The following is a 25302-nucleotide window of genomic DNA, read 5'->3' on the forward strand; positions in this document are numbered from 1 at the left end:
CATGACCTGAGGTAAAGTTGGAAGCTTAAATGACTGAGCCACCCAGATGACCCTAGGGAAAATTTTATAATACAAATGCTTGCATAGTGGTCTCAAATCAATGAACTTGATGACTGAAATCATGTTAAGAAACTAGAAGTGAAGAGCAAAATGGACCCAAGAAAAGAAATAATAAAGATCAGAGTAGAACCCAATGAAATAGAAAGCAGAGAAATCAATGAAACAAAAATATAGTTCTTTGAGATTAAAAAAAGAAAGAAAGAAAGAAAGAAAGAAAGAAAGAAAGAAAGAAAGAAAGAAAAAGGTAAACCTTTAGCCAGACTGTTCAGGAAAAAAAAATGAGAAGAAACAAATTGGCAAAATCAGGAAAGAGATAGGTGATAACAAATCTATACCTATCTATAAAGTCTAAATCGATCTGTAAAGTCTACAGATGACAAAGGAATTCTAAGGATGATGAGGGAAGGTTATTAACAACTTTATGACAATGAACTGATAACACTGATGAGCTGGACAAATAACTTGAAAGACACTAACTACTGAAGTTTACTCAAGAAACAGATAACTCGAATAGCCATATATTACCACAAGAAATTGAGGATGTCCTTAAAAACCTTCCCACAAAGGAAACATGTGCAAATGGTTTCTCTACCAAACACTTAAGGAAAAATAATACCAAGCACAATTCAAAAAAATTTTAAAGGAGGGATACTTCTCAACTCATTCTATTAAGTCAGCGTCACCTTGAAAACAAACAGACAGACAAAACCAGTACCAGAAGAAAAGTATCAATAACTTTAATGAAAATAGATAGAAAAATTCCAAACAAAATTTTACCAAGTAGAATATAAGAATAAGAAAATATAAAAAGGATAGTACATCTGGACCAAATGGGATTTCTCTCAGGAATACAGGTCGGTTTAACATTCAAAAGTCAGTCAATACAATTCATCATTTAACAAACTATCCTAGTAAATCCATGTGTTCATCTCAAAAACGGCAGAAAAAAACATTTGTCAAAAAACAACAATCATTTTCTATTAAAAACAAATTTCAGCAAAGTAGGGATAGAAGGGAACCTCATCTACAGGCATCTCTAAAAACCTATAGCTAATATCAAACTTACTGGTGAAAATCTGAATGCCTTCCCTTTGATATGAGGAAACAGACCAATAAAATCTGTTCTCATCACTTCTATTTAACATTGTACTGGAGGTTCCAACCAGTACTACAAGGCAAGAAAAAGAAGTAACAAGCATCTAGATTGGAAAAGAAAAGGTTAAATGTCTTTATTCACAGATAACACAACCATCAATGTAAAAAACCTCATGGAATTTGCCCCAAAAAACTACTGGCGTAAGTGCACTTAGCAAAATTTCAGGACACAAGATAAATATGCAAAAATAAATTATGTATTTACATACTGGTGGTGAACAATTAGAAACTGAAATTGTTTAAAATGCCATTTGTAGCAGTATCATAAATATGAAATGCTTATGGAAAAATCTGACAAAAGATGTAAATAACTGTATGCTAACGACAGAAAACTACTGAGAGAAATTAAAGACCCAAATAAATGAAGAGATATGTCTTTTTCATGTACAGGAAGATGTAGTATTGTTAAAGTGTCAATTATCCCCTAACTGATGTACATACAATCCCAATTAAATCCCAACAGGCCTTTTTGTAGAATTCGACAACTTGATTCTAAGATCCATATGTGAATGCTAATGACTTAGAACAGTCAGAACAATTTGAAAAAGAAGAACAAATCTGGAGAAATAACACTCCACGATTTTTTTTTTTTTTTAACATTTATTTATTTTTGAGACAGAGAGAGACAGAGCATGAACGGGGGGCGGGGCAGAGAGAGAGGGAGACACAGAATGGGAAGCAGACTCCAGGCTCTGAGCCATCAGCCCTGAGCCATCAGCCCAGAGCCCGACGCGGGGCTCAAACTCACGGACCGTGAGATCGTGACTTGAGCTGAAGTCGGACGCTTAACCGACTGAGCCACCCAGGCGCCCCAACGCTCCATGATTTTAAAGCTTGTTAAAAAGTCACAATAATCAATAAAGTGTGGCATTGGCATCGAGAGATATGGATAAACTACACAGAATGGAGGGTCCAGAAATGGACATACACGTATATGAACAACTGATTTCTTTGACAAAGATGCAAAAGCAACTGTGTGAAAAGTAAGTTTTCCAACAAAGAGGGCCGGAAGAAGTGGATATCCACATGCAAAAAATAACTTCAAGCCATATCTCATACCATTTACAAGAATTAACTTCATATGGAACATAAAACTAAATGTAATACTTCAAAAAAAAACTTCTCGAAGAAACCACAGGAGAAAATCTTTGTGACTCTGTTACCAGCAATCACTGCTTAGATAAGGGCACTAAAAACACATTGTGTAAAATAATCCAAATTGATACACGGAACTTGGTGAAAATGAAAATCTTCTGCTTATCAAAAGACACTATTGAAAGAATAAAAAAACAAGCCACAGACCAAGAAAAAATATTTGGGAATCATATACCTGAAAAAGAATGTGTTTCCAGAATACATAAAGAACTCTCAAAAGTCATTAATAATAAGTGACTCGATCAAAAAATACAGATAAAGATTTGAAAGGACTTATCAAAAAAGAAGATATGTCGATGGCAGATCAGCACATGAAAAGATGCTCAACGTCATTAGTCATTATTTCCAACCTGGTAAAATTCTATTCCCAGCCAAACTATGGAAGGTTGAAGGCAAAAAGAAAGGCACTTTTAGATGTGTAAAATCTTAAAACGGTTACCTCCAAATCACCTTTCTCAGGAAGTTACTGATGTTCATCCATACAACCACCTAAAAACGAAATGAAAGAACAAGACAAGAAAGAGAAAGAGGTGGGCCGCAGGAAATGAGAGATTTGACATGGCAGGGGAGTGAAGAGGCCAGCATGATTTTGATGGGAAGATCCAGGGCAACAGCGGTGCAGGGAGCCGTCCAGACCAGACAGAAGGTAAGAAACGTTCCAAGAGAAAGGTCTCCAAGGATGAAAACACTACCAATCAACCAGATGAGGAGTTTGGCTGTGTTGGGTGAAAGTGCAAGATCTGTCAGAAAGGCTGAGGTCAAAGTGGCACATATCACTTTAAGGGGGCGGGACGGGGGCGGGGGGTGTGTGTGGAGACAATTAGTGGCTCTAAGGAAAACAAGAAAGTGGTAGTAGAATTGACAACATATAGTTATGTGATTCAGCTGTGAATTGTCCTACATCGCCTGGAATTTCAGGATCCTACACCTCACTAATGCTAAGCAGACTTGAACCTGTACTCATTAAGTGGGCTCTATGCATGTCAGAAAGTAAAGGGATGGTGGTGATGAGAAATGGAGACCCTTAACCATAAGGTCAAATGAGAAATGTGCCAAAGTCACACCTTCTGTGTGACTTGTTTCACCATCAAAACCTGTCTGTCTTGTCTCTAAGGTCAGCCTGGATCTTATTTTTGCAGTTGCTCTCCCCAGACAAGGCTAATAATTCTGGCCAATGAAAAGAATCTCCACCTCATCTAAATCAAGACCCAATGCAAAGCCTGGTGGTCAGGGGGGAGAGAAAGAATTTGGGCGCGAGTGGGATGTGTACATGCACAGAGGGTGGGTATTTGATAACAGTCACTTTCATTTTTCATTATAGGAAAGTCGATGCTTTCATTATAAGAAAGTAATAGGTGAGACAGCAAGTCAAGAAATAGGCACATGTCTAGAATGTGTCCTGTGTGCCTCAGTTCCAGTTCCATAGCTCAGAGCATTGTATAAGGAAGTGCCCCACAAATCTGTTATCTTAGCAACTAGTCTCTGTAATTCTCTAGAAAATGACAATAATCAATGCATAATCTGACTTGTGAAGAAATAGGAGACAGAGGAGAGGATTATAGAAGCAGCAGCTTTGAAACTTGCTATTCATACCCTTAGTCCATACACAGGAGAAGAGCAGTCAGGAAACAGGGTTGACCCTACAATCTTCTGCATTCACAGTAGCACCCTTGTCCTGGGGGCCGCATTCAATCTTTGAAAAGCAAAATTTAGGGTCACATCATAACTTAACCACTAGAGGGAGTTTAAATAGCTATTAAATATAATGGGGAAAAGATGGGTCACATAAAAGGCAGCTTTTTTTTTTCTCATTTGGAGCCTTGGCTATAACTCTTAGGAAAAATTTATGACAGAAATATAAACAAACAAACAAACAAACAAATAAGAGTTTAAATGGTGATAACATGTTAGCGTAGATTTTTCTTTTCAATATCGGAAGTGTTCATCTTCAGGTGATTAAAATACTGCCTTCAGTGTAATGGTTTTTTTCAACTGTGTCTCAGGTGTTACAACCCCCAGCTTAATATTTACATGATATTGATAGGTTTTCCTTCAGTTATGTATTCATCAATGCAGCCCTGTATATATTTATTAAGAATTCAGGCTTTCCGGGCGCCTGGGTGGCTCAGTCATTAGGCATCTGACTTCGGCTCAGGTCACAATCTCATGGTTTGTGAGTTCAAGTCCCACAGCAGGTGAACTCCAGCCCCGCTTTGGGTGAGCCCCTCTTCTCTCTCTCTCTCTCTCTCTCTCTCTCTCTCTCTCTCTCTCTCTCTCTCTCTCTCTCTCCCTGCCCCTTGCTCACTTGCACCCTCTTTCTCTCCAAAAAAAAAAAAAAAAAAAAAAATCAGGCTTTCAGGCCAGTCCATATTGTAATCTTGCTCCGCAGCTTTGTGTTGTGTGACCACAGACAATGTTATTAACTGCTCTAATTAACCTAGGACTCAGGGTTCCTCTTCTGTAAAATGGGGGTACAGGGTTTTGTAGGAGCAAAGTCCATAATGTATGCAAAACACATTGGAACATTACTGGATATAAAAAAAAAAAAAAGTAGTTTTCTAGAGGACAGACACTTCAATATAAAGTGACTGATCACATGTAAGAATTTCTTTACCCTTCCTTCCAAGCTCACTTCTGCATCGAAGCATGTAAGTGCTGCAGCATACCAAAGGGGCAACACGTGACCGTATGGCAAGGCAGGACTTATTTCTGTGGCCAACCCTAGGGAAGGACATACAAATTCACACCTTAAAGGCCCACCTTCATGCAAGAAGCACCAACAAGAAGTCCCCATTGCTTTCCAGGCCCCTATCCACCCTGTCCTAAGGACATCGCCAAAGGACACAGAAGTGACCTGACTGTAATAGGAATTGTTTCACAGTTCTGTATTTCCTTGGGACATTCACAGGGGGGTGCAACTAGCGCCAGAGCTGATTTTTAGAACATTTTCAGCATCCTCTAAACAAACCCAGGACCCCATTAACAGCCATTCTCCAATGTCTTCTTTTTTTTTTAATTTTTTTAAATTTTTTTTAAATTTTTTTTTTAACGTTTATTTATTTTTGAGACAGAGAGAGACACAGCATGAACGGGGGAGGGGCAGAGAGAGAGGGAGACACAGAATCGGAAGCAAGCTTCAGGCTCTGAGCTGTCAGCACAGAGCCCGACGTGGGGCTCGAACTCGCGGACCGCAAGATCGTGACCTGAGCTGAAGTCGGACGCTTAACCGACTGAGCCACCCAGGCGCCCCTCCAATCTCTTCTACCCTCAGGCCCTGACGACCGTCAATCTACTTTCTGTCTACATGGATTTGCCTATGTGGCACTTCATACACACAGACTTGTATAATATGTAGTCTTTTGTATTTGGGTTCTTCCATGTGGCTTAGTGTTTTCAAGGTTCATCCACGTTGCAGCAGGAGTCAGCACCTCATGCCTTTCTCTGAGTGAATATTCCATTATGTGGATGTGCCACATTTTGGTTATCCATTCATCCACCGAAGGGCATTTGAATTGCTTCCTCCTTTTGGCTATTCTGAAAAAAGCTTCTATAAACAGTTGTGTACAAATTTTTATGTGGACATTCTTTCATTTCTCTTCAGTATATATCTAGGAGTCTAGCTGGTTGATGTGGTCATTCTACATGTAACTTTTTAAGAAACGGCCAAACTGTTTTCCAAAGCACCTACACCATTGTACATTCCCACCTGCATTGTACAAGGGTTCCAATTTCACCACATCATCACCAACATTTGTTACGGTCTATCTTTTTGGTAACAACCATCCTAGTTGGTGGGAAGTGGTATCTCACTATGGCATTTTCCTAATGATTAATGATGTTAAGCATTTTTCCTTGACTTTATTGGCCATTTGTATGCCTTTTTGGGGAAATGCCTATCCTACTCCTTTCTTAAAAATTTCATTTATTTATTTTGAGAAAGAGAGAGAGAGAGAGAGAGAGAGAGAGAGAGAGAGAGAATGAGTGAAGGAGCAGGGAGGGGGCAGAGAGAGAGGGAGAGAGAGGATCCCAAGCAGGCTCCGCACTGTCAGCACAGAGCCCGGCACGGGAATCGAACCCATGAACCATGAGATCATGACCTGAGCCAAAATCAGAGTCAGATGTTAACCTTAGCCACCCAGGCACCCTGCCTATCCAAGTCATTGGACCATTTTTTTAATAATTGGATTATTTGTCTTTTTACTGTTGAGTTATAAGAGTTCTTTATATATCCTGTACACAGGATATGTATATAAATAACCTGAAAATTTGTCTCCCATTTTGTGGGTTGTCTTTTCACTTTCTTGAAGGTGTTCTTTGAAGCACAAACTTTTAAAAATGTTTTAGAAATCCAATTTATCTATTTTTTCTTTTTTGAATTATCTTTTTTGGTGGTATATCAAAGAAGTTACTGCATAATCTAAAGTCATGAATACTTATTCCTATGTTTTCTTCTAAGAGTTTTATAATTTTAGCTCTTACTTCTAGGAGTATGATCCATTTTGAGTTTCATTTTTGTATATGGTGTGAGGCAGGGGTCCAACTTCATTCTTTTGCATGTGCAGAACAGCAACCATTAAAAGTGTTTTCAATACAGTGTTACAATACACCATGCATGTACACATGATATTCAGTCATTCATTCAACAAATACACACAGCAAGAACAATATTGTGAGATATGAACTGACAACTTTTCTTCCTCTGTTTTCCCCATTCCTTCCCAACATTCAAGCACAAAGCAGGGAGGCTTCCTTGCTTAGGAGAGGTTTATGTCACGGTAGCTTCTGGGGGCTTTTATTTTCCTAAACACCTAAATTGTGGAACCACAGAGTTAGAGGAATGGACTCAATTCCAGAAAATCAAGGAAGAACTGGGTTCTCCTTCTGCCAGAGTAGATAGGGAGCCTCCAGAGATGAAGCAGAATGGAGAAAAAGGGGAACTAACAGGGGATCTGTACTTGGTTCCCAGCCATACCGGTGTGGATGCGTCTATATGATATGCATCTCAGCTCGGATTCTCAACCCTCAGTGTGGCATGAGGCAGCTAAGATCACTAAACCACAACAGTTTACAAGGACAGGAACAAAATGGCAACAACTGAGCAAACATCATATGAAAGACCTCACATATGCATACACACACTATTCTTAGTGCAGTGCTGCATACTGTGCAATCTGGATGTTACCCTGGAGCTATGTCACGTCTTGAAGAAGCAAGGGGCCATGATGAAACCCAAGAAATATTTATAAGGTCGTAATCTCTTTCTCCACCAGCAAGGCAAAATGGTAACTCAGAGTCAGAAATCCTGTTTCTAGGAAGCAGTTATATTTCTTTCGCCTTTGATCTTCTATGTGTGACATCAGACACATTTATTGAGAACCCACTATATATAGGGGATCCTGCTAGTCTAAGCTGCGGTAGAAAATACAGAAGTCAATCAAGTCATGGTTATCCAAGGCATTTATAGTCTGGTAAGAGCAAACAAGAGTTACTGTAATTAACACTTATTACGCACCACCGGTGTGCACACCAGGTGCTACCCTCTTTGTAAATGGATCACAGTATCTTCCTCACAACAAGCCTTTGAAGCTCAGAGTTTTAAAGAAGGCAAGGGACTTGGCTAAGGATGCACACTAGTAATCTGTGGGACTTGGATATGAACCGCGGTACATCTAACTAACTCCCAGTCTATTTTCATTCCTGCAGTTATGACTCTCTCCCACGAGAAATTAATATGAATGCTATCCTTTAATAATCAAACATCCATTGGATGTAGACTCTGGCTCATGTTTTCTAAGAGTTAGGATAGGGGTTAAGTCAAGCAAACCTTCTCTAACTTGGTGTTCAACGCACCCATTGGCAGATGACTAGCCAAGGTCAGATGAAGGCCTGAGGCTGGACAAGAGTCATCAGCCAAATTCATTCCCATGACCATTGGACCCATGGCTTTGACTGTATCTGTCAAGAAGTGTCAGCCAGTTCCTCCAAACAGTCTAGATTCTTATTACCACTCACACTGTCTACATGTGCAGCAAAGAAGTGACATCATTGATTTGGCGGTGAAATCCCAATTTTTCCATCTAAAGCAAACAGAATTTTGGAAGGAAGAGTTTGGTTATAAGCAAAAGGCACAGAAAAATCTCATAGAGCTGTTTTGCTTTGAGATGCAGGAACTTAAGTCCATCCCTAAGAAACTATTTTAAAGTCTTCTCGGATGCTTCCTAGAAACAATAAAAGGAAAATAAGTTGATTCTGGCAATAAAATGTTAATAGCTTTTCCTTAAGTATTAATCTACTGAACAAATGTTGAGAATGAAAGCAGCAGTCATATAAATGCTGAGATTTATATATTTTCTTTGCTGCTTCTGCTATTTGATCCTGGGCAAATGACTAAACCAAATCTCAAACCCCAAAGAAAAGTATATTGAACCATACAAAAAAGTAGGAAACACAGAGAAATCTAAATGATAAAAGACGAATATCTCTTCCTTTGTGTCCTTTTCTGGAAAAAACTCTCCCCATTTGGGGTTATAGAACCATTTAACTTTCATTTTCTCCTATACAAACTGGATTTCATCACTGAAGACCCTCAGAATTCAGTTGGTCCACCGTCCCATTTTGTAAATGGGAACATGTGAGATCCATGAGGTGAAGTGACTTATCCAATGTCATGTGTACATTAGGACAAATAAGGTTATTATTTCAACTAAGTGGGAAGGGTGTTGACCTAGGAATGAAATGATCTGGATTCTCCTTTCCACTCAGCCATTAATGAGACTTTCTATATCAAATAAAAGTATTAGATTAGATGGGTTTGAAAATTCCTTCCCTCCCTGAAGGTGCCATAATTTTGTGAACGTGAACATCAGTTGTTCTTGATTGTTTTTCTTTCTAGAAACTCAATAAGTTTCTTTGCAGTTACGATAAAGTATACTCATATACATATACTCATATACAAAGTTATGAGTTCAGGCTCTGACCCCAATCCCAGCTCTCACATGTCCGTGTAGGGAAAGCCTGGACAAATTAACCTGTCTGCCTCACCTGCAAAATGAAGCCTGTCACAGTATCTGCTACATATGGTCCCCATAATGATTAAATGCAGTAACACATGTCAGGTATTCAACACAGTGCATGGCACATAGAAACAACTCAGTAAACAGAGGTCGCCATAATACCACCATAAAGGAACTAGATATGACGTCTTCGTGTGAGTTCTAAGAAAGGCACCCCTTCCTCAGGGCAGAAGCACCCCAAGTGCTAAGGTCCACATCAAGACAGGATGTCATTCTCTATGGCTATGTGTCTGGCTTTAAAAACAAAACAACAGGGGCGCCCGGACGGCTCAGTTGGTTAAGCCTCAGATTGATCTCCACTCAGGTCACAATCTCACAGGTGTGAGACCAGACCCTTCGCTAAGCAGGAAATCTGCTTGGTATTCTCTCTCTCTCTCTCTCTCTCTCTCTCTCTCTCTCTCTCTCTCTCTCTCTCTGCCCCTCCCTGGCTCCTGCATGCCTGCTCTCAATCAATTAATCAATCAATCAATAGACGTTTAAAAACACACACCCAAAACAACAACAACAAAACCAATTTCCCAAACTCCCTTCCTGCTAGCGGTAGGCAGCCAACACTGTGTCGGGGTTTGCTGTAACAAAGGACTTCTGAAATGCTCTTCAGACAGGGCCTACTTGGATGGCAGGAACACTTTCCAACTGCTCTTTTCCTTTTTTTTTTTTTTTTTCCAGCCTGGAATGCAGAAGCAATGGCTGGAGAGTCAGCACCTTACTGATCATACAGGAAGGACTAAAAGACTTTCAGAAATTCAGTCCTTGAGCCAATCATCGAACGCCAGCAACCATTGACTTCTGGACTTCTTGTTCAGAAACTCATGTCCATATTTAAGCTACCGTTATCAAAACACACTTCCTAACCAAAATATCCTCCAAAATCTATTTTTCTCTGCTGTCAACAGATATTTGCAGACTTCCTGGTTAGCTGCCTACTTGCTCCTGGCCACTTAGGGGTCCTAAGTCTTTGGCCATCACTTAGATTTTCGCAAAAGGTCCAAGCTGTCCTTGAGGTCCTTTCTACTCAGTGTGGTGTGTGGAACAGGAACACAGTGTCACCTAGCAACGTGTTGGACACGCAGAATCTTTGGTTCCATCCCAGGCCTACTGAGTCATAATCTGCATTTTAACAGGATCCCAGGGATATCTGTGTACATTAAAGTCTGAGGCGCCGGACTAGACTTTTCAGGGTCTATTCTGTCCTTCCTCTTAATTAAGTACTACTGCCAAAAGAATCTTCCTGAAGCACAGTTCTAACAATGTCACTCTCCTCGGAAAACTTCAGGGCACCTCACTGCTTACAGATGAAAGTTTTGACTCCTTAGCCTCACACTCAAGGCTCTCTAAGATCTTATGTCTTCCTGGAAATGTCCATCAAAGTGCCTGCCATGCCCATAGTAGGTGGGCAATAAATAATGTTCTGCATAAAAGAAAAGAAAAGTGAGTGTACCTGAGAAACAACATATTTCTCAATTCTGGCTGTACTACGCTAGGCATTTGGGATAGACTAGTACAAAAACCAGACATGGTCCCTTGCCTTCATGGAGCTTAGAGACTGGCTGGAAGGATAGAATTTTAAAACACAAATAAAACTATGCAATGATAAATGATAAGCGCTAGATAAAAATAAATAAATAAATAAATGGTCAGGCAGTGATACAGAGTAAGGTGGCCTGGTCAGAAGGATGGCCCCAACAAGTGGGGTGGGGTGGGGGGCAGCCTGCTGGACCAGGCTGGGGGACGGTGCGAGCAAAGCCTTGAGAGAATTTGGTGTGTTTCAGGATTGGAAGATCGGCTGCCCTTTCAGGCTCACCCAGAAAACAGATTCCCTGGGGGCTATGGGGTGCACCTTCCAGGTCACTTAAGAGAAAACGCTGAATTTCTTTTCCCTCACATATGTCTTCACTGGGACCACGGGTTAGGCCGAGAGCAGGGCTCGCTGCAGAGTCGCGGGGAGTCCAGCCCTGGAAATTAGACCTAGAGATATTCGAATCCGCCACTTACTGGCTCGCAACTCCCTTGAGCCCTAAGCTTCTGCTCCCTCAGGTACTAAGTGAGGTTAAGAAAAGAAGCAACTTTGCAGTCACTGGGAACATCAGGTTGATAACGCTTGAAAAGCTGCCCAGAACACTGCCACCCACATCGGTGCTCACCTGAACGTCGGCGGCTACATGATTACGACGGTGACGATCACTACTGTTAATCATTAGCTAGTGGGCAGAAGGCTCTACCCACAGGTTCCTGCCCGCCCCCCCTCCCCCCAGGCCTCCCGACCCTGCCATCCCTTGCCACCTCCCCCCTGCGCACGGCCACCGTGACCCCAGCGCGGGCGCCAGACGCCGCCGCCGGACCCCCGTTACCTGGGGCCAAACGCGACTTGTCGCCACCTTGCGTCCTGGGCCCTGCCTCCCTCCCGGCCGCCTCCCGGCCCCGCGGCTGCCCGCGGCGGCGCCCCCCAGCCCAGCCCGGCCCGGGCGGCGCGGGCTGCCTCGGCGGGGCTGGCGGCGGCGGCCACGCTGCGCGCTCCGGCGGAGGGGAGGGGGCTCCGCGGCGGCGGCGGCGGCGGCGGCGGCGGCGGCGGCGGCGGCGGCGGCGGGCCCGGCGGGGGGCAGAGCCAAGAGGCGCGGCGGCGGCGGAGGAGGAGAAGGAGGAGGATGCGGGGGGCTGCGGGCGGCGGCACGGCCCTGTCCGCAGTGAAGCCCGCGGCGCCCAAGGTGCAGGGAGTGGCCGTCGCCTCCTGCGCGCATCATTCCTGAGATGGCGGCGGCGCGGCGGCGGCTCGGAGAGCCCGGGAGGGGCCAGCCGGCCGCGGGCTGAGCCTCCGCCGGCCGGGGAGCTCGCCCCGGGGCCCGCGCGGCGGCGGAGCCCGGGCCGGGCGGGCCTGGGGAGCGGCGAGGCCGGGAGCGGCCCCGGAGCGGAGCGCACGGCCTGGGGAGGCCGCGATGGCGAACGCTAGCGAGCCGGGCGGCGGCGGCAGCGGCGAGGCGGCCGCCCTGGGCCTCAAGCTGGCCACGCTGAGCCTGCTGCTGTGCGTGAGCCTGGCGGGCAACGTGCTGTTCGCGCTGCTCATCGTGCGGGAGCGCAGCCTGCACCGCGCCCCGTACTACCTGCTGCTCGACCTGTGCCTGGCCGACGGGCTGCGCGCGCTCGCCTGCCTCCCGGCCGTCATGCTGGCGGCGCGGCGTGCGGCGGCCGCGGCGGGGGCGCCGCCGGGCGCGCTGGGCTGCAAGCTGCTCGCCTTCCTGGCCGCGCTCTTCTGCTTCCACGCCGCCTTCCTGCTGCTCGGCGTGGGCGTCACCCGCTACCTGGCCATCGCGCACCACCGCTTCTACGCCGAGCGCCTGGCCGGCTGGCCGTGCGCCGCCATGCTGGTGTGCGCCGCCTGGGCGCTGGCGCTGGCCGCGGCCTTCCCGCCGGTGCTGGACGGCGGCGGCGGCGACGACGAGGACGCGCCGTGCGCCCTGGAGCAGCGGCCCGACGGCGCCCCGGGCGCGCTCGGCTTCCTGCTGCTGCTGGCCGTGGTCGTGGGCGCCACGCACCTCGTCTACCTCCGCCTGCTCTTCTTCATCCACGACCGCCGCAAGATGCGGCCCGCACGCCTCGTGCCCGCCGTCAGCCACGACTGGACCTTCCACGGCCCCGGCGCCACCGGCCAGGCGGCCGCCAACTGGACGGCGGGCTTCGGCCGCGGGCCCACGCCGCCCGCGCTCGTGGGCATCCGGCCGGCGGGGCCCGGCCGCGGCGCGCGCCGCCTCCTCGTGCTCGAGGAGTTCAAGACGGAGAAGAGGCTGTGCAAGATGTTCTACGCCGTCACGCTGCTCTTCCTGCTCCTCTGGGGGCCCTACGTCGTGGCCAGTTACCTGCGGGTCTTGGTGCGGCCCGGCGCCGTCCCCCAGGCCTACCTGACGGCCTCCGTGTGGCTCACCTTCGCCCAGGCCGGCATCAACCCTGTCGTGTGCTTCCTCTTCAACAGGGAGCTGAGGGACTGCTTCAGGGCCCAGTTCCCCTGCTGCCAGAGCCCCCAGACCACCCAGGCCACCCTCCCCTGCGACTTGAAAGGCATCGGCTTGTGAGGGGCTCTCCTGCCTCGTACGCCCCACCCGGCCTTTCCCTTTGGCTCGGACAGTGACGTCGTTTCTCTCTCTTCTGCCCCCTTATTAATTTTCTAAGCTGCCTTCAAAATGACTCTCAAAGTGGTTAAGCACTTGGATTGTACAGACTACTTTTTTCTTGGCGGGGGGGGGGGGGGGAGGGAGGGATGGGTTTCGATGTTCCAGCCCCACCTCCAGCTCCGTGCATTTGTCCTACTAAGTATATTTTCATCCTGAACAATAGGCCTTGGAGTCTTTGTACTGGTACTGACGTCTTTTATTCCATGTGTTCCTTTTTTTTTTTTTTTTTTTTTAAATAAAGCCTACACTAATTTTCTTCATGCAACGTTTCCTAAAGACCTTGGCCAGTTTTCTACAGAAGCTATTTTTGACAACCTCAAGTGGCATTACATTTCGCAGTGAAGTAGAGGAACCTAGGGGACTTCACAAGTTTGATTTCTTGAGGGTCTTCTGTGGGAAGCAGGAGAAAGGGGGGAGGGGAAATTGTCGTCAGTTCCCCCTTGAGTTGCCGGCCGTGGGGTCAGTTGTGCTGCTCTGGTTCTTTGAAAGTGTTGAAAACTTTGTTCAGTATCGGTAATGAATTTGAAGAGCAGAAATGGGAGCGTAAAGTAGAGAGGCAGTGTTTTTTCAGCAGTGACAAGTGACCAGATTTGTTTCCTACCTTCCTTTATACTACTAGAAAAATACACATCAGCGGCAACAACTGCTCTCTGTATTATACCAATCTTGAGTGGAAACATTTCTGTAAAATTGTAACTTTTAAAAAGAGTAAAAGTGTTTTGGTCAGTGATGGTGTGGAGAAAAAAAAAAACCAGTATTGCATGTTTTTGTACTGATTGTGGTTCACGGATTGGGAAGGCTCTGGGAAGCAGAGTCAGAACTAAGTCAGAATTGCTTAGGTATTTTTTGCCAATAAAAATGAAAATACGTTTATGGAAACAGCTTGTGCTTTGAGATGCCCAGTTTTATTCTGTCTTATGAAACTAATTTCCACTTTGAAAACTGTTCTCCTTTTGTTCATGGTATCAATGAATGGAATATAATGATAACTCTACTTCTACAAGACAAAGCATTTCCTTAAAATGTTTGCTAGGTTAAGCTGTGCTGTTCATCTGATGGATATTTTAAATTAATAATGACAACCATACTTTTAAATATTTGGTAGACACACTGTAATCTTAAACGGAAAGACTAAATTCTGCAAGTACTGTATAATATTTTTTGCTTATAATGCTACATTTTTATTAATGTACCTTCCGTTTTGAGGATTTATATCTGTATTTCTCTTTGCATTATACAAATATACCAGTATTTTCATTCTGGAGTGGTTTCTTGTTGCTGTTGTTTGAGACTGTGACTGGTACTGATACACTTCTAAATACGGTATTCGTTCCATTATCCTGTGAGTGCATGGCTCTTTAGTTGACCATCAGAATATCTAAGGCATTTGGAGTCTAGCTAAGATACAAGATAAAAAGATGCACATCTTTTCTTTAAAGGAACGCAGTAGTATATATTGCTTTAAAACTTTTTTTAATAAACATACGGAAGACGAGTGTGAGCGAAGCGGTCATTTTGATAAAAACAATAAATATGAGCACAGTAAATATGTTGAAATTTATTGTAGTTCATATTGTATATAATATGAACTATTAAGTATTCAGTGCAAGAGGGATAAGTCATAACAAGAGGGTGTGGCCAATTTGCCTCTGATAAACGGTCAGCAGTATTCTTTTGTGTCCGCAGAAGACAGTCTGAAGATGGTCTCATAGTTGGAAAATACAAGTAACAATTACCTTCTTCCTCCCCAGGTCGTGAGACCAGGTAGATGTTAATTATCCGACAGCCACTTGCCAGAAATCTCAGCTAACCTAAAGAAAGACAGGCCCAGGCTCTTCATCTAACCCTCCTCCGCCTCCCAGGGATCCAAGTTCAAAACAACAGAAGTCACTAAGCCCATGTGATTTGTAGACTATTTAGCACCTGGCATGGAGCATGGCCCAAACCATTTGACCCCTGAACATCTTCAGCCTTAGGCAGCAACCTGACTGTTGAGACAACCCGTTCAGATTGCTCTCTATATATGGATTTGAGTTCGTGGTTGTTTTTTAACAGGAAAATCCATAAACCCGTGATTCTCAAATTTTAATATACATAAGAATTACCTGAAGTGCTTGCATGGTCCAGAGATTATTAGGAGGGGTTGAGGTTGGATCCAAGAAAGAACATCTTTAAGAAGCACACCGGTTGGCTGGAGATATACCAACAGGCCTTTGTTCAAAGATTTACTTTATTATTTTATTTTTTAAAAAATGTATTTGTTTTGAGAGAGTGAGCGAGCAAACATGAGTCAAGGTGGGGCAGAGAGAGACAGGGGAAGAGAGCATTCCACACAGGCTCCGTGCTGTCAGTGCAGAGCCCAACCCGGGGATCGAACCCACGAACCGTGAGATCATTACCTGAGCCAAAATCACGCGTGGGACGCTTAAGTGACTGAGCCACCCTGGTGCCCCTCAGAGATTCGCTTCAGATGGCATGTCTAAACATTCGATTATGTGGTTCTGTTTTGTTGTGCTTCATTCTGATTAGGTGGATGATTCCTAATGAGAGTTCAGGTGAAGAGTAATGAGAAATGACAGTCAACTGTAAAAGAAACAGAAGAACAAAGAGAGGCAGAGAAACGAGCTGTCTAGGGGAATGGTGTAGAGATGCAAAACGCCCCTCACACCTCAGCAGCTTTTTGGATCAATGAATCTATTAACATGTACTTTGATTGCTAATTAATAAAACATCATCAAGAAAAAGTTAAAAATTTTTTTTCAACGTTTTTTATTTATTTTTGGGACAGAGAGAGACAGAGCATGAACGGGGGAGGGGCAGAGAGAGAGGGAGACACAGAATCGGAAGCAGGCTCCAGGCTCCGAGCCATCAGCCCAGAGCCTGACGCGGGGCTCGAACTCACGGACCGCGAGATCGTGACCTGGCTGAAGTCGGACGCTTAACCGACTGCACCACCCAGGCGCCCCCATCAAGAAAAAGTTTAGTTGTGTTTCAGAATACTCATCAATTGCCGGACAGGTACAAAGTCTTTGGGGAAGACTTCTATTAAAATAGCACATTTGTTTCTTTGGGAAGTTTATTTAGCACGTCTCCACCCCTCCCACTCTCCCGTGAGATAAACAGGTAATCACTGCACTTGAGGCAATGGAAAATAGATTTCATGTACATAAATCTTCATCTGAATGTCCTGGCATGGAACTGTTCATTCAAAACTACGCATTTTTACGTGTTTTGATATCCTATGTCTATAAGCTTTGCAGAAAAAGGGTATCTATTTACATTTCCACCTAACTGTTCCTTTTTTTAAAAAAAGAAATATCTCAAGTGGGGAAGCATATAACAAGCCAATAAACAATGACAATAATCTATTTAGTATCCAGCCTTGACAAATCTTGTCATTTTTTGCCATATTTGTTTCCACTTTCCTTTTCTTTCTTGACTTTTTTTTTACTTTTCCTTCTTTCTTTGTCCCTCTTCTCTATTCCCTCTCTCCACTCTTCTCTCTCTCCCTTTCCTTCTTTCCTTTCTCTTTTTGAAAGATGCAAAACATGGCACAATTACTTTTGCCAAGTCTTGGATCTCACCACCACCCCCTACCTTCTCAAGTGCCCTGCCCACTAAAAGATAACAGGTTCTGGGTCCTAGGGCTGAGCTAGGGTTTCCTTTTGCAGAAGGATGGGGGGGGGGATGAGGGGGGGTGGGATCCAGTCTAACCTTTACCATCTGTCTAAGGCCTGCAGGATGGAATGCAAAGACATCCTCCCTTTGATGATGACCTTTGTATACGCTCTCCTTGGAAAGCCTATGTCCCCTTCTCTGTCTGGGAATCTCTCACCAATCCCTCCAGAGCAGAGGCAATATTTGCAGTATTTAAGAACTGGGATGGCATAGGTGGAACTTACCTGTATACCCATACCTCTGGGTCCTGGTGAACATTGGGTTCGTGCTGGACCCAGATCCAAGACTTTGCAAGCCTTTCTTAGCCCAGCCACCCTCCTCCGGGCTCTCCTGGTGCACTGTGTTTACCTGTATGAATCCTCGTGTATGCCCATGGCTCTCAGCTCCCTTAGCTCTCACCTCTGTCCTTTCCTTTCCCAGGCCCTGCCCTCCAGCCACTCCACAACCGCCATACCCTGAACAGATTGCAATGTGTCAAGCCTTTGCATGTATTGTTCCTTGTGTCTAAAGTCCTCATGCCCATTCCCCAATGCAACTGCTACTAAGCGTTCAGATGTAAGGTGTGAATACCTAGACATTAGGAGTGAACTAGCTGCCACAGGGGAGGAGAGGGGGGAAAACGGTTCTAGGGCAAACCCTGCAAAACGTTCCAGTCTCCAAACCTACTCTTTAGATCTGAGGGCCATGGTGGGTTGAGTAGCAAGTTTATGGTCTTACTGGCATTCTGAATTGTCTGTGTGCTGAGGTATCTGGGGTTAGAAAGTGCAGTGGATGTAAAATACTGTTCTCCATTCACCTGGCAGATGTGTCATTCTGTGTCACCTGCCAAGGCCGCTGAGCTTCAGGACCCTCTCCATGAGGGGCAAAGGAGGTAATGGGAAACCGTCACCACCCACTCACATTCTAGACCGAAATCAATAATATCCTTTGCAATGCTTTTTAGCTGCTTCTGGAGTGAACAGAAGTTAAAGCAAACTTAGTCTGAGTCAAAGGGGTTCTTTATGCCTTTTCCTCAACTTAGACAAGACCCTGGGGGTCCAACTCAGCCCAAGAATAGAGCTCTCTTGTCTTCCCCCAGCCCTACCACTTCCTTTCTTTGGGGGTGTTTTTGGTGAGGATTTGGCATTGGGAGCCACAGCAGCCATCTTGCAACCATGAGAAGAGATACTGTCAACACAGTGAAGGTAACAGACCAGAAAGGCATCTATTTTAACAGAGGTGAGCAAGCAAGCAACCTCATGGGATGCCTGGGTGGCTCAGCGGGTTAAATGTCTGACTCTTGGTTTCTGCTCAGGTCACGACTACACAATTTGTGGGACTGAACCCCACATTGGGCTCTGTGTTGACAGCTTGGAGCCTGCTTGGGATTCTGTCTCCCTCTCTCTCTGCCCCTCCCCTACTTAAACTCTCTCTCTCTCTCAAAATAAATAAACATAAAAAAAAATCCCATAAGCAACCTCATACCTATAGACTCCTAGTCTTGAAATAGAAACTACTATTGCTTCAGGCACTAATAATGATGCTTTTTGAAGCAACAATTACCGGCAACAGTACTTAAAATATTCGATTCCCTTCACTCCTTTGACAGGAGTACTTGATATCCTAGAACTGTATTTAAAAAGTTAAAAAAAAAATTAGACTTATTTAATTCACTCACTCTTTCCAACTATCAGGTCATTCAGCCTGCTGTTGACTGTTGAATTAACCTGCCTTTGGAAAAATAGGAACTTTGACCTGATTTCTTAGAATGAAATAAACCTAGAAGATGAAAAAGACTACCTATTACTAGGCTAGTTTTGACCAGTGTATGTTTAAGATTTTGACATCATAAATCTAGTTACAGGAAAATGGAAAACCACTTGGATAAACCCATGGACAGTAATCAGTTCGTATTGGAAGCTAATAAGCAGCCAGTTTCTGTGTGTTGGGCAGGGCAGGAGGAGATGGGGATACGGAAGGTCCCCGTATGCTAATGAGTTAGCAAGCTAATTGGAGACACCTAGCAAACGTGCCTCAAGCCACAAATCAAGTCAGAACATAATATATGCCCAAAGCAGGCCCTAGATAAGGCGCTTGGGGATAATGAGGAGATCAGACATCATAATCAATTGTCTGGGATCTCTGGTTACCCAAGTGAGAAAAGGAGGAAAAACCAGAAGACTGGAACAAAATTGTCCAGTTTTCCTCTTTCCCCTCCTCTTGGGTTCTTCTTACCTTCTGACTCCCACATTCTCCTCACCCTGGTGTCCATTTAAAAAAATAAAGTCCTCTAAGTGAAATAAAACCATGTAATTCTCTGCTCAACATTTTCTCTTCCAATTCTCTCCAAATATCCAAGCGCCAGTAAGGAATGTGGTCATTTTAATGGAGGAAATTTGTTATATAAAATCTTGCTTCAAGGAGAGCCCGCAAAGCCATTATTAATTAGACAAGTCAGAACTTAACAGAAATGAAACAGGTAGTCCTCAAGAAGACCACTCCACTTCCCTGACAAAAGAAGAAAGAGTAGCAGGCTTTCACTACAGAAAAAGGTATTTTGTGCTTTTGGTCAAGGAAAAAGCAGGAGGAAAGCCTTAGTAGGTATTTAGTGCACCCTGTGTCCTGCATGCAGTCATTTAAGAGAAACAGACAGCTTGAAATTTGTTATCTGAAAGCCTCAAGTCTTGAAGTCACTTCAAATTACACGGTGAAAACATGCAAAAACATTTTAAGCTGCAATGTCAAGACATAAATACAATTCTCTTATTTCTCTGTAATATCAAGGAGACAGGTACATTAAAGCTAATATTACTTGGCTTCTAGGAGGAATAATTTCGCCATTTATAAATGAAGATTTAAGTGACCAGTCTACTCTAGGTGGAGAACATATAAACTGTTGGCTAAGCACAGATGTAAAAATTTCCCTGATTCATTTCTACTACCAGAATGTGCCAATCTACGGAGCTTTCTAGGATATGCCAGGATATGATATGTGAGAGGAGCACATTGTTTTTTGGTTAGGCCCCGTGTTGGAACCTGGTCAGGGCAGTAAATGGTTTCATTTTCCTGAACTACAGACGTGCTGTAATTCCAAAAGGCTTTGGAAAATTATTAAAGTTTCGATGCTGACTTAATACATGCCTTATTAGAATATTCTCCAGAGATCATGAAATGTAAAATGCATGTGGAGATGAAACTTTTCCATGTCTTCGTCACTTCACATTTTATTTTCTCCCCGCTTATTCCTCCATATATTTTCCCCAATGTGTTTCCTGAGCACTGACCAATTTGCATGGCAATGTGCTCAGTAGAAGAGGAAGAAGGAGACGAGACAGGGAGGAACCCGTCGCAGGTTCTCATCAGGGATAGCGACATAAAGAGTGTAACTGTACATTGTGTAATTCTTTCAACCCAGTCACGAGCAGTGTAATTTGCATATCTATCTTGAGGAATTATGGGATACCCAGAGCTATTTCTAGAATTTGATTTGCATAATTGTTCTAATCCTTTATGAGTATGGTGACATGTGGTCTGACAAAAGATTTCCTTTTAATTTCTAAGTTTCCTTATAAGTTTTAGAAAGGTATTAGAATTAAACACCTTCAGATATATATTTAATAACCTGCCTCTATTGAAAGGAACACAGTTATACAAAGGCATAATTAGTCTTCTGCTAATGGCATATTACTTTACTTTTTGCTACTTGAAAAAACAGCTTTGTTCACTGAAAGTTTGTCACTTAAAGTCTTTTTTCTCTTCCCTTTATCTCGTGCTTCTTGGTGAGATTAAAATTCACTTAAACATCCTAAGAAAATTTACAGTCATAGAGGGCCTCAGGGACATTCCCTGTCTCCAAAATTTCTTAATCCAGGGAGAGATGACATATTTGAATTAAAAGGAGTGGCACAGAGAAATGGATTTATGCATTTTCTTAGGTTTGGAAAATTAATATTCTCATGACCAAAATACATAAGTGAGTTCAGCCATTATTGGTTTGAGGATTATTCTTCCATTTGATTATCAGGTTCTCATGAATATATTATTTCAGCGCTGTGATAAAGAGGAAAACCCCAGTATGGATGTCTGAACACTGACTGCTCTCAAGCCTCAGACTCCCCTTTTCTTTTTGCCCTACAGCCGAGCTACCCAGCCCCAGCAGGCAGGAATTCTCAGGTTGGCCCTGCCTCCTGATCACAATGAAATCTACAACCAACCAAACTGCGTGCCTAGTGCCCTCTGGACTGACGTGCGCCTGCTCCACCCTTGCCAGCAAATCCCAGGAGACATAAATCTTGTCACATCCTTTGGGGGTGTGCCATCACCAGTCCCCAAATGCCCATCAGTTTTGGGTGGGGGGCTGATCCCACTCTCTGCAGGACAGCCGCTAAATGAAAACACGGACGCTATGTTTTTCAAGGGCACAGAATGAAGTCTGAAGTGTAACGAAATGATGCACTTTGGGAAAGAATGACTCCATTAGGATTGGTTAGGGGAGAGGTGGAAGTGTTGGATAGAGAGCCAAAATAAGAGTGGCTCAATTGTTTCTCTGGGGTTCTGGAGGCCTGCTTCAGGAGGTGATCCAGCGACTGGCTAGTGGGTCAGCTCCATTACCTTCCCCAAGTGCCTCCTACCCTCGGGGCTCAAAGTAGCCAGGTTCATTACTGAATCTCCCTATTGGGGAGGAAGTGGAGCGTGATGTCCTTTGAAGCACGTGGGGCAGAGGACTGGTGCTCACATTCCACTGCTAAGATCTCAGTCATATGGCCACACCCAGCCAAAGGATACTGGTAAATGAAGTCTCTAGATGGCTAGATGAGTGGCCATGTGCCTAGCTAAAACTTTTGGGGGAAGGGGAAGGAGGCAGAGGAGAGGAACGAAGGAAGGAAGCAAGCAAGGAAGGAAGGAGGGGAAAAGAGAAGAGAAGAGAACGTGAGAATAAAGGAATGAATTATGGAAGACAGATGGAGTTTACCAGTCATGTCTTCAAGGATTTTCCCAAATCCTTCTTACCAAACCCAGGGAAATTAATAGAGAATACTAACATTTGCTATCCAAAGGACTATTGGCTGCAGACGACATTCAACTCCCCAGAACCCAATCACAACACCGTAGTTGGCATATTCTCCTGTGAGTCTCTTACTTTGAGCAGCAATGATTTTCTTTTAAAATTTTATACAGGAGAAAATATTCTTTCGTATGTTCTTATGCCAGGCCTGAGATATTTTTCTCCTCCATTTTGAACTCCAACTTGGGATATGAAAAATGTATCTCACGAGTAAATGGGTAGGGGCATAGGCTGATCAGTGAAAGGACCCTAGCAAGGTTCAAGCAGAGAGCTGCCCTTAAAAGAAAAAGGACTTATATCATCAGTAACACACAAGACTGTGGCTGCCTTTCCCCTAAGAGGCCCTTTCTATCGGGGACAAGACTGATTTGCTGCAAGGCCACACAGGAGAGGCAGAGGTCCTGGGGTGAGAAGCAGTCAGGTAGAGCTGGCTTTGAGATGGGGACTGCTGAGAAGATACTGGATGATGAATACATGAGGCTGTCTTATATAATTTTGATTACTTTCATGTTTAAATATTTCCATAATGAAAGGTTTTTGTTTTGCTTGGCTGAACCACACACACTGAAGCCCAGCCTCAGTCCTGCCTAATGGGAACAGGTCCGTACTCAGTCGCACTCAGAAAACTCAATTTGTGAAGCTTCTCAATAGTTATTCAAATCTCATTTAATAAAAAAAAAAAAAAAAAACCCACAATTTTCTTCAACTTTTTCTTGTAAAGCTTTTGAATTTCTGCGACAAAAACATTTTTAATAAATTATAACACATTTTAATCAAGATGGTGAAACCTGGATTTGAACAATGTGGAAATTTGCTCAGAAGTCTACTCCAAAGATGTGAAATCTTTCATCTACTCTTGAGGTTATCTGAGCCTGTGGCCTTAAGCTTTAATGAGTGGCTTATTAAAAAATTTCTCCCTTGAAACAGTAAACTATACAGCTGACATACAATTGATATTTCTTTTTTAATATATACATATTTTTTACTTTAGAGAGAGAAAGAGAAAAAGAGAGCACATGTGAACCCCCCGGGGGAGAGGGGCGGAGGGAGAAAGAGAGAAAATCTCAAGCAGGCTCCACACTGTGTGGAGGCTGACACGGGACTTGATCCCACAACCCTGGGATCATGACCTGAGCCAAAACCGAGAGTCAGACTTTTAACCAACTGAGCCACCCAGGCACCCCACAACTGGTATTTCTTTGGTTGGCTATTAAAATGTATCAAGTATTTACCTTTCCATTCCTTTGAATATAAATGGTAGTTTTCTATTTGTGTTTTTTAGTTTTTAGAATACCTATTTGGTACAGCCCCCATTTGGGGGTTTAATTTTTTAATACTGTTGTTTCAAATTTTGTCTGATACTGAAACAAAATTGATATGAGCAGACACAAAGTATCTTCAGACGACACCAGTGGGTTTCGTAGGGAGACAATTTACCCCTACCTACTCATTTGGTAATGCCTAGAGACATTTTGGGGTGTGACGGCTTAGGGGAACTACTGGCATCTAGTGGGCAGGAGACAGGGGTGCTGTTAAACAGCCTACAGAATACGGGACCGTGCCTCACAACAAAAACTGGCCTGGCCCAGGAAGTCAGTAGCATCAGTGTTGACAAATCCTGGATGAAAGTGAGCGAATGCCTGGAAATACCCCCCAGCTGCCCCTGCAGGGCGCACGCCCGGTTTTGCCTGGCTGTGCCACAGCTCATGAGTGCGTGTTCCAGGCCTTCATGATGATGAAAATCCGCCGTGGACACAATGGTACACACTGTGTACATACATGACACAGGCTACCCCGGGCATTTGCCCCATGATTTTCTACTTTCTTGCCTTTCAATCTCTTGTGGCGTATGTACGTTTTATTAAAATGCTTACTAATGTGAGTTATTCAGTTACAATTTGCTGCAATATTGGACTTTCTAAAGCATTTTGAGGATTTATAGCTCCAGTAACATAGAATGAAATCTGGAGATATATAGGAACGTGGGGCTAGGACAGGGGGCAGTTCGGAAGCTGTCACCTGGGAGGGTGTGCCTGGAGGACGACCGAGGTCAATAAACCAAGGGAGCTGGCTGCACAGACTCCTCAGGGCCAGCAGGAGAGCCAGCACCAGCCAGGCTGCACCCAGGCCTGCTTCCCTAATGTAATTCAGAGGAGCTTTGAATAGACTCCTCAAATGAGCCATGCAACCCACTAAAGTTCTCAAGCGGGACCCTTCTGTGAAGGTCCCTCTAGAAGTCGTGGAGGGAGAAGAAAAAAAGAAACCATCCCAAAACAGAGATTCATTTATGCTTGAGGATCCCAGGGACTTTTGAGGGTGGCAAGAAAAGGCAGACATTAGCTACTCTCTCCACTTCTCATCTAACTACAAAGGTGTCTCATAAAGGGGTTTCATGGGGAAGCAACAGTTCTATAAAGCATATTCCTTTGTTCTTTCTCAGTGGCTCTCAACCACGGGTGCACCTTAGAATCAAATAAGTAGCTTCCAAAAAAAAAAAAAAAAATCCCAACACCCAGGCCTCACCCCAGACAAACTGAACCAGAATCTCTAAGGGTGATAGATAAGGGGGGGGGGGGGCGGGGGAAGGAGTGGTCCTTCAAGAACAGTGTACTAATGGCATCTCGAATCTTGGGAGAGGTGTGCTCTGAAAAGTGCCCTGACTTTTGGGGGAGTCAGAGTAGAGGGTAATAAATTTACTTAAGGATTATGTTGTCAAAGATACTAGAAGAGAAACAGTTCTCTTTAGTACCGTAGGGTGTACTGACCATTAACAAATCAGGGGGAAGATGTCTAAGAACCAAAGAAATATTAATTCTGGGGATATTACTGGAAATACAGGGCAACATGTTAAAAGAGAATGATCGTAAAAGGTTGTCAGTGAATTTTAGGCAGTGATCCTCACTGAATACCAAAACTGTCCTGTTTTTAAAATTAAAATGGTCCCCAACTTTAATCCTCTAAAAAAATGAAGTTA

The 25302-nt window shown here is 44.1% G+C and overlaps 1 protein-coding gene across 1 annotated transcript; it reads left to right on the plus strand.

Annotated features, from left to right (window-relative positions):
• Positions 1-12266: 12266 nt before the first annotated feature.
• Positions 12267-14870, plus strand: GPR27 (G protein-coupled receptor 27). The gene has a single exon (XM_019428442.2). The coding sequence runs from the start codon at positions 12377-12379 to the stop codon at positions 13505-13507; it is 1131 nt and encodes a 376-aa protein (XP_019283987.1). The 5' UTR covers positions 12267-12376; the 3' UTR covers positions 13508-14870.
• The last annotated feature ends 10432 nt before the right edge of the window (positions 14871-25302 follow it).

Source organism: Panthera pardus, unplaced genomic scaffold (genome assembly GCF_024362965.1).
Source record: "Panthera pardus isolate Hobbes unplaced genomic scaffold, ASM2436296v1 HiC_scaffold_8, whole genome shotgun sequence".
Classification (NCBI taxonomy): Eukaryota; Metazoa; Chordata; class Mammalia; order Carnivora; family Felidae; genus Panthera; species Panthera pardus.

What these genes read in the sequence shown, in the direction of transcription:
- GPR27 (XM_019428442.2), top strand. Translation starts at nt 12,377, where the DNA reads ATGGCGAACGCTAGCGAGCCGGGCGGCGGCGGCAGCGGCGAGGCGGCC.